This window comes from Salvelinus sp. IW2-2015, linkage group LG26 (genome assembly GCF_002910315.2).
Source record: "Salvelinus sp. IW2-2015 linkage group LG26, ASM291031v2, whole genome shotgun sequence".
Classification (NCBI taxonomy): Eukaryota; Metazoa; Chordata; class Actinopteri; order Salmoniformes; family Salmonidae; genus Salvelinus; species Salvelinus sp. IW2-2015.
In genome coordinates, this window is record NC_036866.1 from 28,816,697 (window position 1) to 28,832,495 (window position 15,799).

Sequence of the window (15,799 nt, forward strand, 5' to 3'; positions counted from 1 at the left end):
GACCAGCCTTACGAGCCTACGGGTCGGTAGTAATTTAGGTAGGTTACCTTAGTGTTCTTGGGCATAGGGACTATGGTGGTCTGCATGAAACATGTTGGTATTACAGACTCAGACAGGGAGAGTGTATGCTTATATCTGAGTGTAGGCCTATATTGCAGTGGTGGTTCCGTGGTTTTCTGTAKAAATGGTTTACATGTAAGAGAAGGGATTAAGACCGCTTCCAAACTTTCTGTACCTTTTTTCAACAATGTTTTAGATTCAATTAGTTTTATTGTCAATGAACAAAGGCTCAGTTTACTTTGGGTAATATATTTAAATAAGTGATGTCATGATAAAATGTGTTAGTGTTAATATTTGTAAGAAAATAGTGTTTAACAGTTTGCTTTCTTGATGCTAACCAACTTTTGCTTGGCTAAGCCCTAGTTAGCTCTGTCAATGTTAGCATACATATTAGTGGTTAATAATGTAATGGTTATAGCATCGTTTCGCATAGGCCTCCAGTAATTTATAGATTTTAAAAAATTGACACTGATAGTACAGTGAGTTTATATATAATGTGAATGTGTAGATGTCTGGTGAGTTCAGGTTTGGATGAACGTGCCAACGGGACTGCCATGGGCAAGTCTCTTGACGGGTACGAGGAATGGTGGGAGGACAATCTGAAAGTAATTATCTTTGCACACAACAGCAGCGTTCAGGCCTCCAGAGTACTTACCCTATCGCCTGCTGTACGGATGGGAGCCGCAGCTGTTCACTGAGGTAAACAATGCAATTGTATAAAAAAATATTGCATATACTGTTGCATAAAAAAGTTGTGATATACTTAGTGTTTGTCTATTGCTATTTTTATTTAATGTACTTTGAGATCACTGAAACTCCACCTGTTGTGGTGGAAGTTGTCGAACCAGATCAGAATGCCTTCGAGGACCACCTTCAGGCAAGGGCTGAGAAGGATGTGGAGATTTTTGACCTGGTAAAAATTATTGTCCGCTGTTAATTTATTTTCTGGTCCTCTAAGAGATATGTAAGAGATGTATTTGTAATAATATGAAATATAATTGCATTTATTTCTATTATCAATCAAGGTGAGACATGGACAAGGCGCAAGAGAAACAAGGAGAGCCACCGGAGGAGAATCAAGTGGACCAAGTGCTTCGACATCCGGGCGAATGACTTGGCTTGGAAGAACGACGAAAGGAAGGCGAGACCTGGGAAACTGCTCTTTCGCTCCAAGCTTGGGTCACCATCCGTTAATGTGAATATAAAATACTCAGATGGTAACTATTTGCATTTGCCTCCTCATGGTTGGTGGCATTGCCATGCTGTCAGCAGTACCATTACTGGCCCAGGGGTTTCTCCAAGTAGTCAATCTCAACCAATGGGTCAAGTTAAAACCTCTTTGGGATAGGTGGGGCGCTACATCTGGTGAAATTGCAGAGCGCGAAATTCAAAGTACAGAATTCGTAATATTAGACATTCATAAAAATACAAGTGTCTTACATTGTTTAAAAGCTTAACTTCTTGTTAATCCAACCACTTTGTCAGATTTCAAAAAGGCTTTACGGCGAAAGCATACCATGCGATTATCTGAGGACAGCGCCCCGCATACAAAAGCATTAAAAACATTTTCCAAACAAGCAGAGGTGTCACGAAAGTCAGAAATAGTGATAGAATAAATCACTTACCTTTGAAGATCTTCCTTTGTTTGCAATCCCAAGGGTCCCAGCTACATAACAAATGGTAGTTTTGTTCGATAAAGTCCTTTATATCCCAAAAAAGTCAGTTTAGTTGGCGCGCTTGATTCAGTAATCCACCTGTTTCCCTCGTTCAAAATGCATACAAAAGAGTCCTAAAAGTTACCAATAAACGTTATCCAAACAAGTCAAACAACATTGCTAATCAATCCTCAGGTACCCTAATATGTAAATAAACGATCAAATTTAACTTTTACTTGGTACTCATCCCGGATCCGGGAGCACCCCCCACAGTAAAAAAGCTGACTAGCATAGCCTAGCATAGCGTCACAAGTAAATACTAGCATCTAAATATCATTAAACAAAGTCCAAGACACGATGAAAGATACACATCTTGTGAATCCAGCCATCATTTCTGATTTTTTAATGTTTTACAGGGAAGACACAATATGTAAATCTATTAGCTAACCACGTTAGCAAAAGCACACCACTTTTTTACTCCACCAGTTTTTTACTCCATCAGTAGCTATCACAAATTCGACCAAATAAAGATARAAATAGCCACTAACCAAGAAACAACTTCATCAGATGACAGTCTGATAACATATTTATTGTATAGCATATGTTTTGTTAGAAAAATTTGCATATTTCAGGTATAAATCATAGTTTACCATTGCAGCCACCATCACAACTCTCACCGAAGCGACAAGAATAACTACAGAGAGCAACGTGTATTACCTAATTACTCATCATAAAACATTTCTTAAAAATACACAGCGTACAGCAATTGAAACACACAGATCTTGTGAATCCAGACAATATTTCAGATTTTCTAAGVGTTTTACAGCGAAAACACAATATAACGTTATATTAGCTTACCACAATAGCAAACATCACAACAGCATTGATTCAAGCAAAAACATAGCGAAAAGTATAAGCCACCAAAAGATATACATTTTTTCACTAACCTTCTCAGAATTCTTCAGATGACAGTCCTATAACATCATATTACACAATGCATATAGAGTTTGTTCGAAAATGTGCATATTTAGCGGCACAAATCGTGGTTATACAATGAGAATAGTGGCCAAAACTTAGAGCAATCTGTCCGGCGCCATCTTGGAGAAGCACCTATTCTAATCGAAAACTATTCATAAACTTGACTAAAAAATACAAGTTGGACAGCAAATGAAAGATAAATTAGTTCTTAATGCAATCGCTGTGTTAGATTTTTAAAATTAACGTTACTGCGCAATACAGCGTGCGCTAAAGCGAGACCGCACCATAATTCATGGCGGAATTATTATTTGACATTTGTCAACATAAGTACGAATTAACAGCATAAAGACTGCTTACTATTAGCTGAGCTTCCATCAGAATCTTGGGAAAGGTGTCCTTTCTCCAGAACAATCGTCTTTGGGTTGAAAGATGTCCTCTTGTCCTGTCGAAATAGCCGCTAACGTTAGCCACCCACTGGAGAGGTGTCCAACTCGTGAAAGCGAATCACAAAGAAATCCAGGAAAATCGCAATAAACTGCTATAAACTGCTATAAGTCGGTTTAAATTAACTACCTTATGAAGTTTTTAAGACAAAAAACAAATTAAATCAGAGCCGGAGATAAAGAACTGCTAAACCGAAAGCTTTTGAAGAAGCCATGCAGATGTCCTTCATGCGTCAGGTGCCCGGTCGAAAAGMTCGATACTTCCGTTCCAAGAGGTTTTATACTCCCCCAGATGGTGCTTTCCGCTCCATTCAAAGTCTCACCGCTTACTGACATCTAGGGGAAGGCGTATGCAGTGCATGTAGCCCCATACCTTATAAGGGAATTTATAAACCGACCCTGGAACAGAGACCTCAATTTCAGAAATCTCACTTCTTGACAGGAAGTGAGCTGCAGAATGACTTCTGTTTCACTCAGAGAAATAATTCAAACGGTTTTAGAAACTAGAGAGTGTTTTCTATCCAATAGTAATAATAATATGCATATTGTATGAGCAAGAATTGAGTACGAGGCAGTTTAATTTGGGAACGCTAAATGTCGAAGTTGAAACAGCACCCCCTGTAGTGACAAGAGTTAAGACGGAGAATAGTATGTTCATTACCGGAGATAAATAATGAAGTGAACGCCCTCATCCACGTGCGCCACAATACTACAATCATAATGAGAGCCACTTAGAAAAACTACAAATTCTAGCTAATTTTTCAAAAAACAAGTCAAACTCTTTCTAAAGACTGTTGACATCTAGTGGAAGCCCTAGGAACTGCAATCTGGGAGGTATTCCTTTGATTTTCCCATAGACAGCCATTTCAATGGGTGGTGACCTCAAAAAAAAAAAAAAGCTGGATGGATTCTCCTCGGGTTTTCGCCAGCCATATCAGTTCTGTTATACCCACATACATTATTTTAACCGTTTTTGAAACTTCTGAGTGTTTTCTATCCAATACTGCCAATTATATGCATATCCTAGCTTCCGCGGCTGAGTAACAGGCAGTTTACTTTGGGCATGTCATTTATCCGAATTTCCGAATACTGCCCCCTATCCCTAAAAAGTTTTAAGTAACCGCCGCTTCCAGGTAGGTACTGCTAAGGTATATAACTCCAGTGGTCATGACACCACCCTAGAGTTTCTCTCACAACTCACCTCTATCTTTTCCATCCCTTACCTCCCTCACCAACCCCACTGACATAAGAAATTATAGACATGTATCCTTTCTTTTATGTCTGCCATCAACATAATAATAATAATAACATAATATGTCTAATAAAACATTTAAATTAAATAATTCAATAACTGTATTTTTACATACAGTTGAAGTCAGAAGTTTGCATACACCTTAGCCAAATTCATTTAAACTCAGTTTTTCACAATTCCTGACATTTAATCCCAGTAAAAATTCCCTGTCTTAGGTCAGGTAGTATCACCACTTTATTTTAAGAATGTGAAATGTCAGAATAATAGTAGAGAGAATGATTTATTTCAGCTTTTATTTCTTCCATCACATTCCCAGTGGGTCAGAAGTGAACATACACTCAATTAGTATTTGGTAGCATTGCCCTTAAATTGTTTAATTTGGGTCAAATGTTTGGGGTAGCCTTCCACAAGCTTCACACAATAAGTTGGGTGAATTTTGATCCATTCCTCCTGACAGAGCTGGTGTAACTGCGTCAGGTTTGTAGGCCTCATTGCTCGCACACGCTTTTTCAGTTCTGCCCACACATTTTCTATAGGATTGAGGTCAGGGCTTTGTGATGGTCACTCCAATACCTTGATTTTGTTGTCCTTAAGCCATTTTGCCACAACTTTGGAAGTATGCTTGGGGTCATTGTCCATTTGGAAGACCCATTTGCGACCAAGCTTTAACTTCCTGACTGATGTCTTGAGATGTTGTTTCAATATATCCACATAATTTTCCCGCCTCATGATGCCATCTATTGTGTGAAGTGCACCAGTCCCTCCTGTAGCAAAGCACCCCCACAACATGATGCTGCCACCCCCGTGCTTCACGGTTGGGATGGTGTTCTTCAGCTTGCAAGGTTCTTGCTTTTTCCAATGGTTATTATGGCCAAACAGTTCTATTTCTGTTTCATCAGACCAGAGGACATTTCTCCAAAAAGTAGACAATCTTTGCCCCATGTGCAGTTGCAAACCGTAGTCTGGCATTTTTATGGAGGTTTTGGAGCAGTGGCTTTTCCTTTGCTGAGCGGCTTTCAGGTTATGTCGACATAGGACTCAATTTACTGTGGATATAGATATTTTGCGGGCTAAATCAATGACAAACAGCGCGAATGTTCAGGCTTCATCATGATCTGTGATCAAAACAGCCTGGGTGTTTTCAGTTCCGTTTAGCCTAAGGTATTCGTAAGAACCCAACGGCAATGAAATAGCCTGATTCAATGCGATTTTCCTGAATGAAACGTTTTTTATCTGTTAACTTTCTTATGGTTGCAGCCCGACGTCATCCAGCTCAAGTGCACGGCGCGAAATTCAAAATCTATTTCTTTTTTATATTTAACTTTCACACATTAACAAGTCCAATAAGCATTTGAAAGATAAACATCTTGTCAATGCCAGCCAACATGTCCGATTTTTTTAAATGTTTTACAGAGAAAACACCACATATATTTATGTTAGCTCACCACCAAATAAAAAGGAGGACAGACATTTTTCACAGCACAAGTAGGATGCAAGTAGCATGCACAAGCCAACCTAACTAACCTAGAACCAACCCTAAATAACCTAGAAAAAACTACCTCAGATGACAGTCCTATAACATGTTACACAATAAATCTATGTTTTGTTCAAAAAATGTGCATATTTTAAGCTATAAATCAGTTTTACATTACTGCTACCATCATAGCTCCAGTCAGAAATCGCACGGGAGTAGCCAGAGAAAATAAAGACACCAACGTCAACTAACTAATTACACATCATAAAACATTTCAAAACAATATATGGTGGATAGCTAATGAAAGAATAAGATCTTGTGAATAGAGCCATTTTCCGATTTTTCAAGTGTTCTACAGGCGAAAACACAATATATCGTTATATTGCTTACTACAATAGCTAGCACACAGCAGCATTGATTCTAGTCAAACGTAGCATAGCACAGTTCGACAGATATATGAAAAAGCATCCCAAATTGGGTCCTTATCTTTGTTGATCTTCCATCAGAAATGTTCTCCAAGGGTCCTTTTGTTCAGAATGTCTTTTATTTCGATCCAGAACGAACAATTTCCTCTCTTGAATTAGCAGCACTACTGGCAGTGCGACGCTAACCTCTCCATCTTGAAAAAATTCTTGCGTCGCATCACGTCTAAAGTCCAGAATACATTTCAATAATATAATTAAAGTATTTGAAAAACATATTTAGGATGATATTGTGACATGTATCAAATAAAATCGAAGCCAGAGATCATATTCACCTATAACGACGGTTTTCCAGGAGGCTACTCCAGATCCAACTTCGCGCCTTCCAAAAAAAATACTCCAAGAGGTTGTATAACATCCCTGACCGAGATAATCAAGTGGAGTTTCTTCTCTCACTTCCGCATGACACCCAGAGGAAGGCGTATGACGTGTTTCTACAGTCCTAAGTGACATGCCCTTTTATAGACAAGGGCTTGAAAAGCGACATCGATTTTGGAAATCTCACTTCCGGATAGGAAATGGGCTGTAAAAATTGTTCTGTTCCACTTAGAGAAATAATTAAAACGGTTTTAGAAACTAGAGACTGTTTTCTATCCAATAGTAATAATAATATGCATATTGTAAGAGCAAAAATTGATTAAGAGGCCGTTTGAAAATTTGCACATATTTTCCAGTTTTTCAATACGCCCTCTGCAGCCATAACAGGTTAAACTGTTTGGTTTATGCATTGACCCATACCGATTCTAACTTTTTGGTCTTTTGCGGTAAGCATAACCTACCACTAATATTATACATTGCGGAGCATTTAATAAACCAACCACATTTTCCTGTGATGTTGAGGCTGAGCAAGACCTTTGATAGGCTAGTAGACTATGCGGAAKTAATTGTGGAGTTATTAATTGTTGTAGCCTAGATCGTTTTACATATTCTGGTCCATTGTTTTTTCTGAGGATAAGCAAACAAGAGGTAGCATATGCTTTTTGCCTGACTCCATAACAAGGGTTAGGCCTATATCCTCAATTAGCCCCTCAATTCGAGTCCTTCTTTTAACCATAAGACATCTCCACAGAAATGTATAGCCTAAGGATTGCATGGTGACTGATTGTGTCTGTTAAACTGGTAAACTGGGAACTCRGGGGGAAAAAAACAAGGTAAAATCATGTCATCAGCGATTTTCAGGTCAAAGAAAGAATGCCAGAGTTTCTGAATTGGATTTCTGAGTTGGATGACCGTTCAAAAACAAAAAATCCCAGTCTGAGCTAGTTTTTTATTGAGTTTCCAGTTGTCTTGAACGCACTGAAGTCCGAGTTGAATTCACCACTAGAGACCTAGGCTACCTCTTATTTCTGAATTGGGCTACCTCCAACAAAGAAGCCCTTGTCTATATTGATGTGAGAAATAGGCATCATCTACACAGTAATGGTGGCTGGCTGCGATATCAACTAGTCTAATAATTTTTGTAATGAGGTGATATGCCTATTTTAGCTAAATCGACAAATGAAATGGTTTAATCTGGCAATTAAAATATTTTTTCCAAAATCATGCACATGTAGATGTTTGTAAGGCGTTCATGGTGAGATCTTTAAAAATAAATTAAACAGACACTTAAACTAATGAGTAACACATGTAGACCTTTTTAATCTGTTCAACTGACACAGGATGRGAACACTATGTCAACACTGTGTCACATGACGTGATGTGAAAGCGTTGGCAGTTAGATGCCGTAGAAAAAAACTTGGCTCCATTGACATCCATGTTAATTCATGGTGGTATTTTATGGCGCATTAGGTGACTTGGTAAGACGAATCAGTTGCTTCACGAGGCTTAATTCTGGCACTTATCACCCCCCATACCTCCCCTTTCTGCACCGCTGCTTTGTTTCACAGGCAAGATCACAGCAGATATTTGGCAAGGCAGGCTGCGTGTGTGTGCGCGACAGGCTGGCTGGCTGGGCTGGCCGCATCGGGAGCAGATACGATTTGTTTCTGTGATTACCACATTGTTGTTCTTTTTCTCTGTACTCTGCCATTTCCGGGCCGTAGAGTGGATAGCAGCTCAAGTCAGATTTGATGGTGATGTTGAGTACGTGTATCTGATTTGGCTAGGTCGAGGCCAGGAGCATCTTTAACAGCGTGAAAGTCGGATAGAGGGAGGAAAAGCGAGAGAAACTGCGTTGTCCATATTGCGTCCGTCTGTCGCGCTCCGCGGTTGTGAATGGACTGCGCTCCCTCAGTGTTTATCTGCAGTCACTTCGAGTCGTTTCTGGAGGAAGATGGCGGACAGGGATGAGATGTTCTCACTCTCCACCTTCCACTCCCTCTCTCCTCCAGGCTGCAGGTAAGACAACAAACCCGCAGACCGAGCAATGAAGGGTGGCTGGGCATAGCGGGTAGGCTATCCTCGAGCGCCCAATACTGAAGGGAGGAGGTGATACAGGCGGATGTGCGAGGATGGGGTGAACCGTTAGTATGTTAGTCAGTTTTGTTGATATTACCGCATTGTATTATTATCAACGTCGTTATATAGGTATATCACTACGTGCAGCGCGTAGCTGATGCTGTGTTGGTTGCTTATGTTTTTGTCTCTCGCTTGATGTGAGTTCGTTTAGAAAATACCCTTGAGCTATACACAACACATAACTGCCTTTAAGAGCAAAGGGGAGAGAGGAGGAATGTTCACAGGGAGGACAAGCTATAGATATGATATTTGGCGGTCATGTCGTTTGCCTGCCTGGCTGGCGCATTCTCTAGCTCAGATTCAATTACCTCAGAGGCGGAGGGAATGAGGCCCACGCCCTGTTGAGACAAACATAGCCCGAAATGGGTGCTGTGAGCTCAGTTACAATAGGCTATAGATTACACTTTTCATTTAACATCAATAGCCACAAAACGTGTATCCACCTATTGTTGATTGGATAGTTTAACCTTCACATCTGTGCTCATGGTTTGGGGTAAATACAGTACTGCTTGAAAACATGTGAACCCTACAGGGCTGGTCATTATTTTGCTATAAAATATTAAAATAAGCATATATAATCCTTATCTAAAACCAAATTCGTAATAAAGACATTCCAAGTAAATTACAGAAACCKAAAATATATATTTTCATTGTTTATTTAACAAAAGTGGTTGATTTAACAGAAAATCAGATTTGATGTGTGCAAAAATATATGAACTCCTTCAGTCAATAGCTTGTGGCACCTCCATTAGCAGCGATAACTTGGAGTAAACGTCTCCTATAGCCAGTAATCAGTCCCTGACATCTGTTTTGAGGAATTTTTGCCCACTCCTCCTTACAGAGCTCAGCCAAGTGAGTGAGGTTTGAGGGGTTTCTGGCATGAACTGCACGCTTCAGGTCCTGCCACAGCAACTCGATTGGATTTAGGTCAGGACTTTGACTTGGCCAATCCAAAACACAAATCGTCTTTCTCCTGAGCCATTCTTTGGTAGATTTCCTTGAATGCTTTGGCTCATTGTCTTGTAGGAAGACCCATTTTCATCCCAGCTGATGGCTTGACGTTCTGTTCAAGAATCTCCTGGTATACCTCAGAATTCATGGTTCCCTTAATGATGTGGAGTCATCCAGGTCCAGAGGAGGAAAAGCAGCCCCAGATCTTGACATTCCCACCACAATGCTTGACTGTTGGGATAAGGTTATTTTGGTGGTAGGTAGTGTTTTCGCCACACATAGCACTGTTGATTGTGACCAAAACGGTCAATTTTGGACTCATCGGTCCAGAGAATGGACTTCCAGAAACCTTCAGTTTGTCCAGCTGGACTCTGGCAGTTAAGACGAGCAGTTTGGTTCTTTTCTGACAACAGAGGCTTCTTCCTAGCAACCCTCCAATTTTGATTCAGTGTTCTTCTTATTGTTGAAGAATGCACAGTTACCTGAGATGCAGCAAGGGAGGTCTGCAAATCTCTAGAAGATATGTTTGGGTTGGCTTTTACCTGATTTATTATTGTTCTTGTGACTCTTGGGGATATTTTGGAAGGGAGTCCACATCTAAGCTGAGTTGCTGTCATGTTAAAAACGCTCTCCATTTGTAAATTATTAGTCTCACAGTGGACTGAGCTCAAACCTTTTTGAGATGATTTTATAGCCTTCCCCAGACTGATTTGCTCTCATTACCCTCGTCCTGATGTCCTCTGAGATCTCCTTTCCTTTCAGCATGGTATGCTTTGCATTCACCTGAATGGGTAACACTAAACTGACCAAAGCTGTGTTCGAATACTCATACTAACCTCACTAACCGTACTATTTGTGACGTAAATTGTGTATATAGTATGCTTATTGGTCATAGTCTGGATATAGTTAGTATACCAAAAGTTCCCTGATGACATACTAAATTAGCCAAAATACAAAGTATGCATGTAGTGGACACTATTTCTGTGCTTTTAGGGACCATAATGCAATTCTAAAAAAAATGGGCGTGGCTTCATCTTTTCAGATTTTAAGAAAATGGCGGAAAATATGCATGTGAAGTCCGTCGAGAGCGGATACAAATTCTTGCTTTAACTAATTATGACAAATGTTAAGAAAATGTAGACATTTTTTATAAAGTAATGCCTTTTCAAATAAGTCATGTTACACATTATGTTGTCTGACTATTTTTAGCTACGCTATCCTTATGAACCGCTTAGCATTATAGCAGTATGTACCGGTATGTTGGCTACTAATACATCAAACTTGCCAGGCAGTATATTAACTACAGTTGAAGTCGGAAGTTTACATACACCTTAGCCAAATACATTTAAACTCAGTTTTTCACAGTTCCTGACATTTAATACTAGTAAAAATTCCTTGTCTTAGGTGAGTTAGGATCACCACTTTACTTTAAGAATGTGAAATGTCAGAATAATAGAGAGAACGATTTATTCCAGCTTTTATTTCTTTCATCACTTTCCCAGGGGTTCAGAAGTTTACATACACTCAATTAGTATTTGATAGCATTGCCTTTAAATTGTTTAACTTGTGTCAAACGTTTCAGGTAGGCTTCCACAAGCTTCCCACAATAAGTTGGTTAAATTTTGGCCCATTCCTTCTGACAGAGCTGGTGTAACTGAGTCAGGTTTGTAGGCCTCCTTGCTCGCACACGCTTTTTCAGTTCTGCCCACACATTTTCTATGGTATTGATGTCAGGGTGTTGTGGTGGCCACTCCAATACCTTGACTTGATTGTCCTTAAGCCATTTTGCCACAACTTTGGAAGTATGCTTGGCGTCATTGTCCATTTGGAAGACCCATTTGCGACCAAGGTTTAACTTCCTGACTGATGTCTTGAGATGTTGTTTCACTGTGAATTATGAAGTGAAATAATCTGTCTGTAAACAATTGTTGGAAAAATGAATTTTGTCATGCACAAAGTGGATGTCCTAACTGACTTGCCGAAACTATAGTTTGTTCACAGGAAATTTGTCTAGTGGTTGAAAAACAAGTTTTAATGACTCCAACCTAAGTGTATGTAAACTTCCGACTTCAACTGTATCTGCTATCTAACTAACTACCCAACGTTTATTGACTTGATTATTTACATAATTCTAAGCTAAGTGGTATAGTCTTGCAATTCAATGGCTATCTGCTCCAATTTCAAAGCAGTCTCGCGCAGAATAACTCATGAATTTACAAATGCCCAACATCCGTTGAATATGGCCGGTGTCAGTAAATGTCAGCATAAAAAAATTGAATTAAATTGTTGCCAGCAACACAGTTAGTCACCAACTCTCTGGATAACATGAAAACTGCCTAACCAGCGAGTAAAATGGTCAGAGTGAAGTGTTCTCTCATTCGTGTCTGGAAGTAGCTAGAAAACGTTAGCCAGTTAGCTTGGGTGCTTGACTGCCGTTGAACGCTTGGATCAACCCTACTCCTCGGCCAGAGCGTCTAGTGTGTGCTCTGAACGCTCCGAGAGCAGAACGCTCTGAATTTACGAACAGACAATGTGACAACGCTCTGGATTTACGAACGCCCAGAGCGCACTCTGGCACTCCAGATTGCATTTACGAACACACCCAAAATCGTAAAATGTTTAGCTAGTAATTTGTTATGCTAGCAAGAGGTTGCATAGCAACAYTATCAACTTCCGGTAGACAGGCGAAGCTCTAGTATGTTCAACTGAAATGATACTGTTCATTTACAGTATACTAAAATTAACTAGTAGTGTGTATATACTCAATAAATATGTTGCATACAGTATAGTATGGGTATTTGAACACAGCTCAGGTTTCTTAGTCCCGCTCAAACACTTTCCTAACTATCTCTCCTTTGATTGGTTCATTTGGTACCAAATTATTTCCCCACTGGATTCTACTTACCTACTTAATTTAACCAATGGAACTTGGTGTTCACTTATTTTTGCATCTGCATTAATTCCTTTAAAAAAAAAATTATACTACATGCATGATTTCCTCTACACCAACATATGGTATTGGTAAATATAAACTTGTTATGTCAGATCAAAAAGACTGGTTCTGATTTAAATTAAGATTTCATGGTAGAAACTAAAATACATCTGTAATTGCACAAGGGGTTCAAGCAGCACAGTATAAGCTTAGTTTAACTCCGTATAGGTCTACATGTGCATTCTCTGACTGTCAGGCATTTCTAGATTTGACTCATTCTTAAAGATGCAGCCTTCACCTCTATAATCCACTGCTAGGCTGTAGCCAGATACATTTTTCTCTTCAATTGAAAACATAAAACAAAATACAATATGGCTGTAGGTGATATGAACAGAAATGTTACAGATTATGATAATATTCTGTTTCATAACCCATGAAGGAGCAGATTCCGTTATGGATCTAATATTAGACACATGTAGGTATTTTCATGGATTCAGTTTGAGCATAAACTCTGAAACATTTGGTTCCTCTATAACATCCATAAAGCCTTACTGTAGTACRTTTATTAATGTTGCTCATGTCACTTTGTGTATTCCAACATGAACTTTTATTTTTTATTTTTTTCTTAAATGAGAGACAGGGTTGGAGAGGTCCTATCACACTGGGCACACCATTTCAATGTGGATAATTGGGTAATATTTGGTTGAGACGTTGATCAATGAGATACATTGCTTTCAGAAAGTATTCATACCCCTTGACTTACTCCACATTGTGTTGTGTTACAGCCTGAATTCAAAATGGATGAAAAAGTGCCTTACCCATCTACACACAATACCCCATAATGACAAAGTGAAAACATGTTTTTAGAAATGTTTGCTCATTTAGGGGGGAAAAAGAAGGATATATCTAATTTACATAAGTATTCACACCCCCGAGTCAGTACTTTGTAGATACACCTTTGGCAGTGATTACAGCTGTGAGTCTTTCTGGGCAAGTCTCTAAAAGCTTTCCACACTTGGATTTTGCAACATTTGCCCATTTATTCTTTTCAAATTCTTCAAGCTCGGTCAAATTGGTTGTTGATCATTGCTAAACAACCATTTTCAGATCTTGCGATAGATTTTCAAGTAGATTTAAGTCAAAACTGTAACTCGGCCACACAGGAACATTCACTGTCTTTTTGGTAAGCAACTCCAGTGTAGATTTGGCTGTGTGTTTTAGGTTATTGTCCTGCTGAAAGGTGAATTCATCTCCCAGTGTCTGGTGGAAAGCAGACTGAACCAGGTTTTCCTCTAGGATTGTGCCTGGGCTTAGCTCCATTCCGTTTTTTTATCCTAAGACTTTACGATTACAAGCATACCCATAACATGATGCAGCCACCACTATGCTTGTAAATATGGAGAGTGGTACTTGGCCCAAACATGTCACTTTGTATTCAGGACAAAACGTTTTATTTGCAGTATTACTTTTAGAGGTCGACCGATTTAATCGGCATGGTTTCACAACAATCGTTAATCGGCATTTTTGGACGCCGATTACATTGCACTCCACAAGGAGAATGTGTGGCAGGCTGACCACCTGTTACGCGAGTGCAGCAAGGAGCCAAGGTAAGTTGCTAGCTAGCATTAAACTTATCTTATAAAAAACAATCAATCGTAACATAATCACTAGTTAACTACACATTGTTGATGATATTAATAGTTTAACTAGCTTGTCATGCATTGCAAATAATCAATGCGGTGTCTGTTAATTTATCATCGAATTTATCATCGAATCACAGCCTACTTCGCCAAATTAATGATGATTTAACAAGCGCATTCGTGAAAAAAGCACTGTCGTTGCATCAATGTACCTAACCATAAACATCAATGCTTTTTTATATATATWTTTTTTMACCTATTTTTTTTTTTACCTGCATATTTACTTTAATTCATGTTAGCAGGCAATATATTAACTAGGGAATTTGTGTCACTTCTCTTGCATTCTGTCCAAGCAGAGTCAGGGTACATGCAGCAGTTTGGGCCGCCTGGCTTGTTGCGAACTGTGTGAAGACCATTTCTTCCTAACAAAGACCATAATTAATTTGCCAGACTTTTACATAATTATGACATAACATTGAAGGTTGTGCAATGTAATAGCAAAATTTAGACTTATGGATGCCACCTGTTTGATAAAATACAGAACGGTTCTGTATTTCACTGAAAGAAGAAACATTTTGTTTTCGAGATGATAGTTTCCGGATTCAACCATATTAATGACCTAAGGCTCGTATTTCTGTGTGTTATTATGTTATAATTAAGTCTATGATTTGATAGAGCAGTCTGACTGAGCGATGGTAGGCACCAGCAGGCTCGTAAGCATTCATTCAAACAGCGCTTTCGTGCATTTTGCCAGCAGCTCTTCGCAATGCTTCAAGCATTGAGCTGTTTATGACTTCAAGCCTATCAACTCCCAAGATTAGGCTGGTGTAACCGATGTGAAATGGCTAGCTAGTTAGCCACACACACACACAGTGGGGAGAACAATTATTTGATACACTGCCGATTTTGCGGGTTTTCCTACTTACAAAGCATGTAGAGGTCTGTACTTTTTATCATAGGTACACTTCAACTGTGAGAGATGGAATCTAAAACAAAAATCCAGAAAATCACATTGTATGATTTTTAAGTAATTCATTTGCAATTTATTGCATGACATAAGCATTTGATACATCAGAAAAGCAGAACTTAATATTTGGTACAGAAACCTTTGTTTGCAATTACAGAGATCATACGTTTCCTGTAGTTCTTGACCAGGTTTGCACACACTGCAGCAGGGATTTTGGCCCTCTCCTCCATACAGACCTTCTCCAGATCCTTCAGGTGTCGGGGCTGTCGCTGGGCAATACAGACTTTCAGCTCCCTCCAAAGATTTTCTATTGGGTTCAGGTCTGGAGACTGGCTAGGCCACTCCAGGACCTTGAGATGCTTCTTACGGAGCCACTCCTTAGTTGCCATGGCTGTGTGTTTCGGGTCATTGTCATGCTGGAAGACCCAGCCACGACCCATCTTCAATGCTCTTACTGAGGGAAGGAGGTTGTTGGCCAAGATCTCGCGATACATGCCCATCCATCCTC

At 39.4% G+C, this 15,799-nt stretch overlaps 1 protein-coding gene and 1 long non-coding RNA gene across 3 annotated transcripts in view; one reads left to right on the plus strand and one right to left on the minus strand.

Moving 5' to 3' along the window:
• Window positions 1–15,799, minus strand: part of LOC139023062 (uncharacterized) — an 870,035-nt gene that overhangs the window by 255,024 nt on the left and 599,212 nt on the right. The gene's annotated exons all lie outside the window — the stretch shown is intronic.
• LOC111952262 (C-Jun-amino-terminal kinase-interacting protein 2-like) overlaps window positions 8,097–15,799 on the plus strand; it is a 46,310-nt gene continuing 38,607 nt past the window's right edge. The window contains exon 1 of one of the 2 annotated variants that reach the window (XM_023970812.2): window positions 8,097–8,681. In XM_023970812.2, the coding sequence (XP_023826580.1) occupies window positions 8,617–8,681 (65 nt within the window). In that variant the 5' untranslated portion in view covers window positions 8,097–8,616. The remainder of the gene's footprint in view (window positions 8,682–15,799) is intronic. The other variant, XM_023970811.2, reaches the window with a different exon arrangement.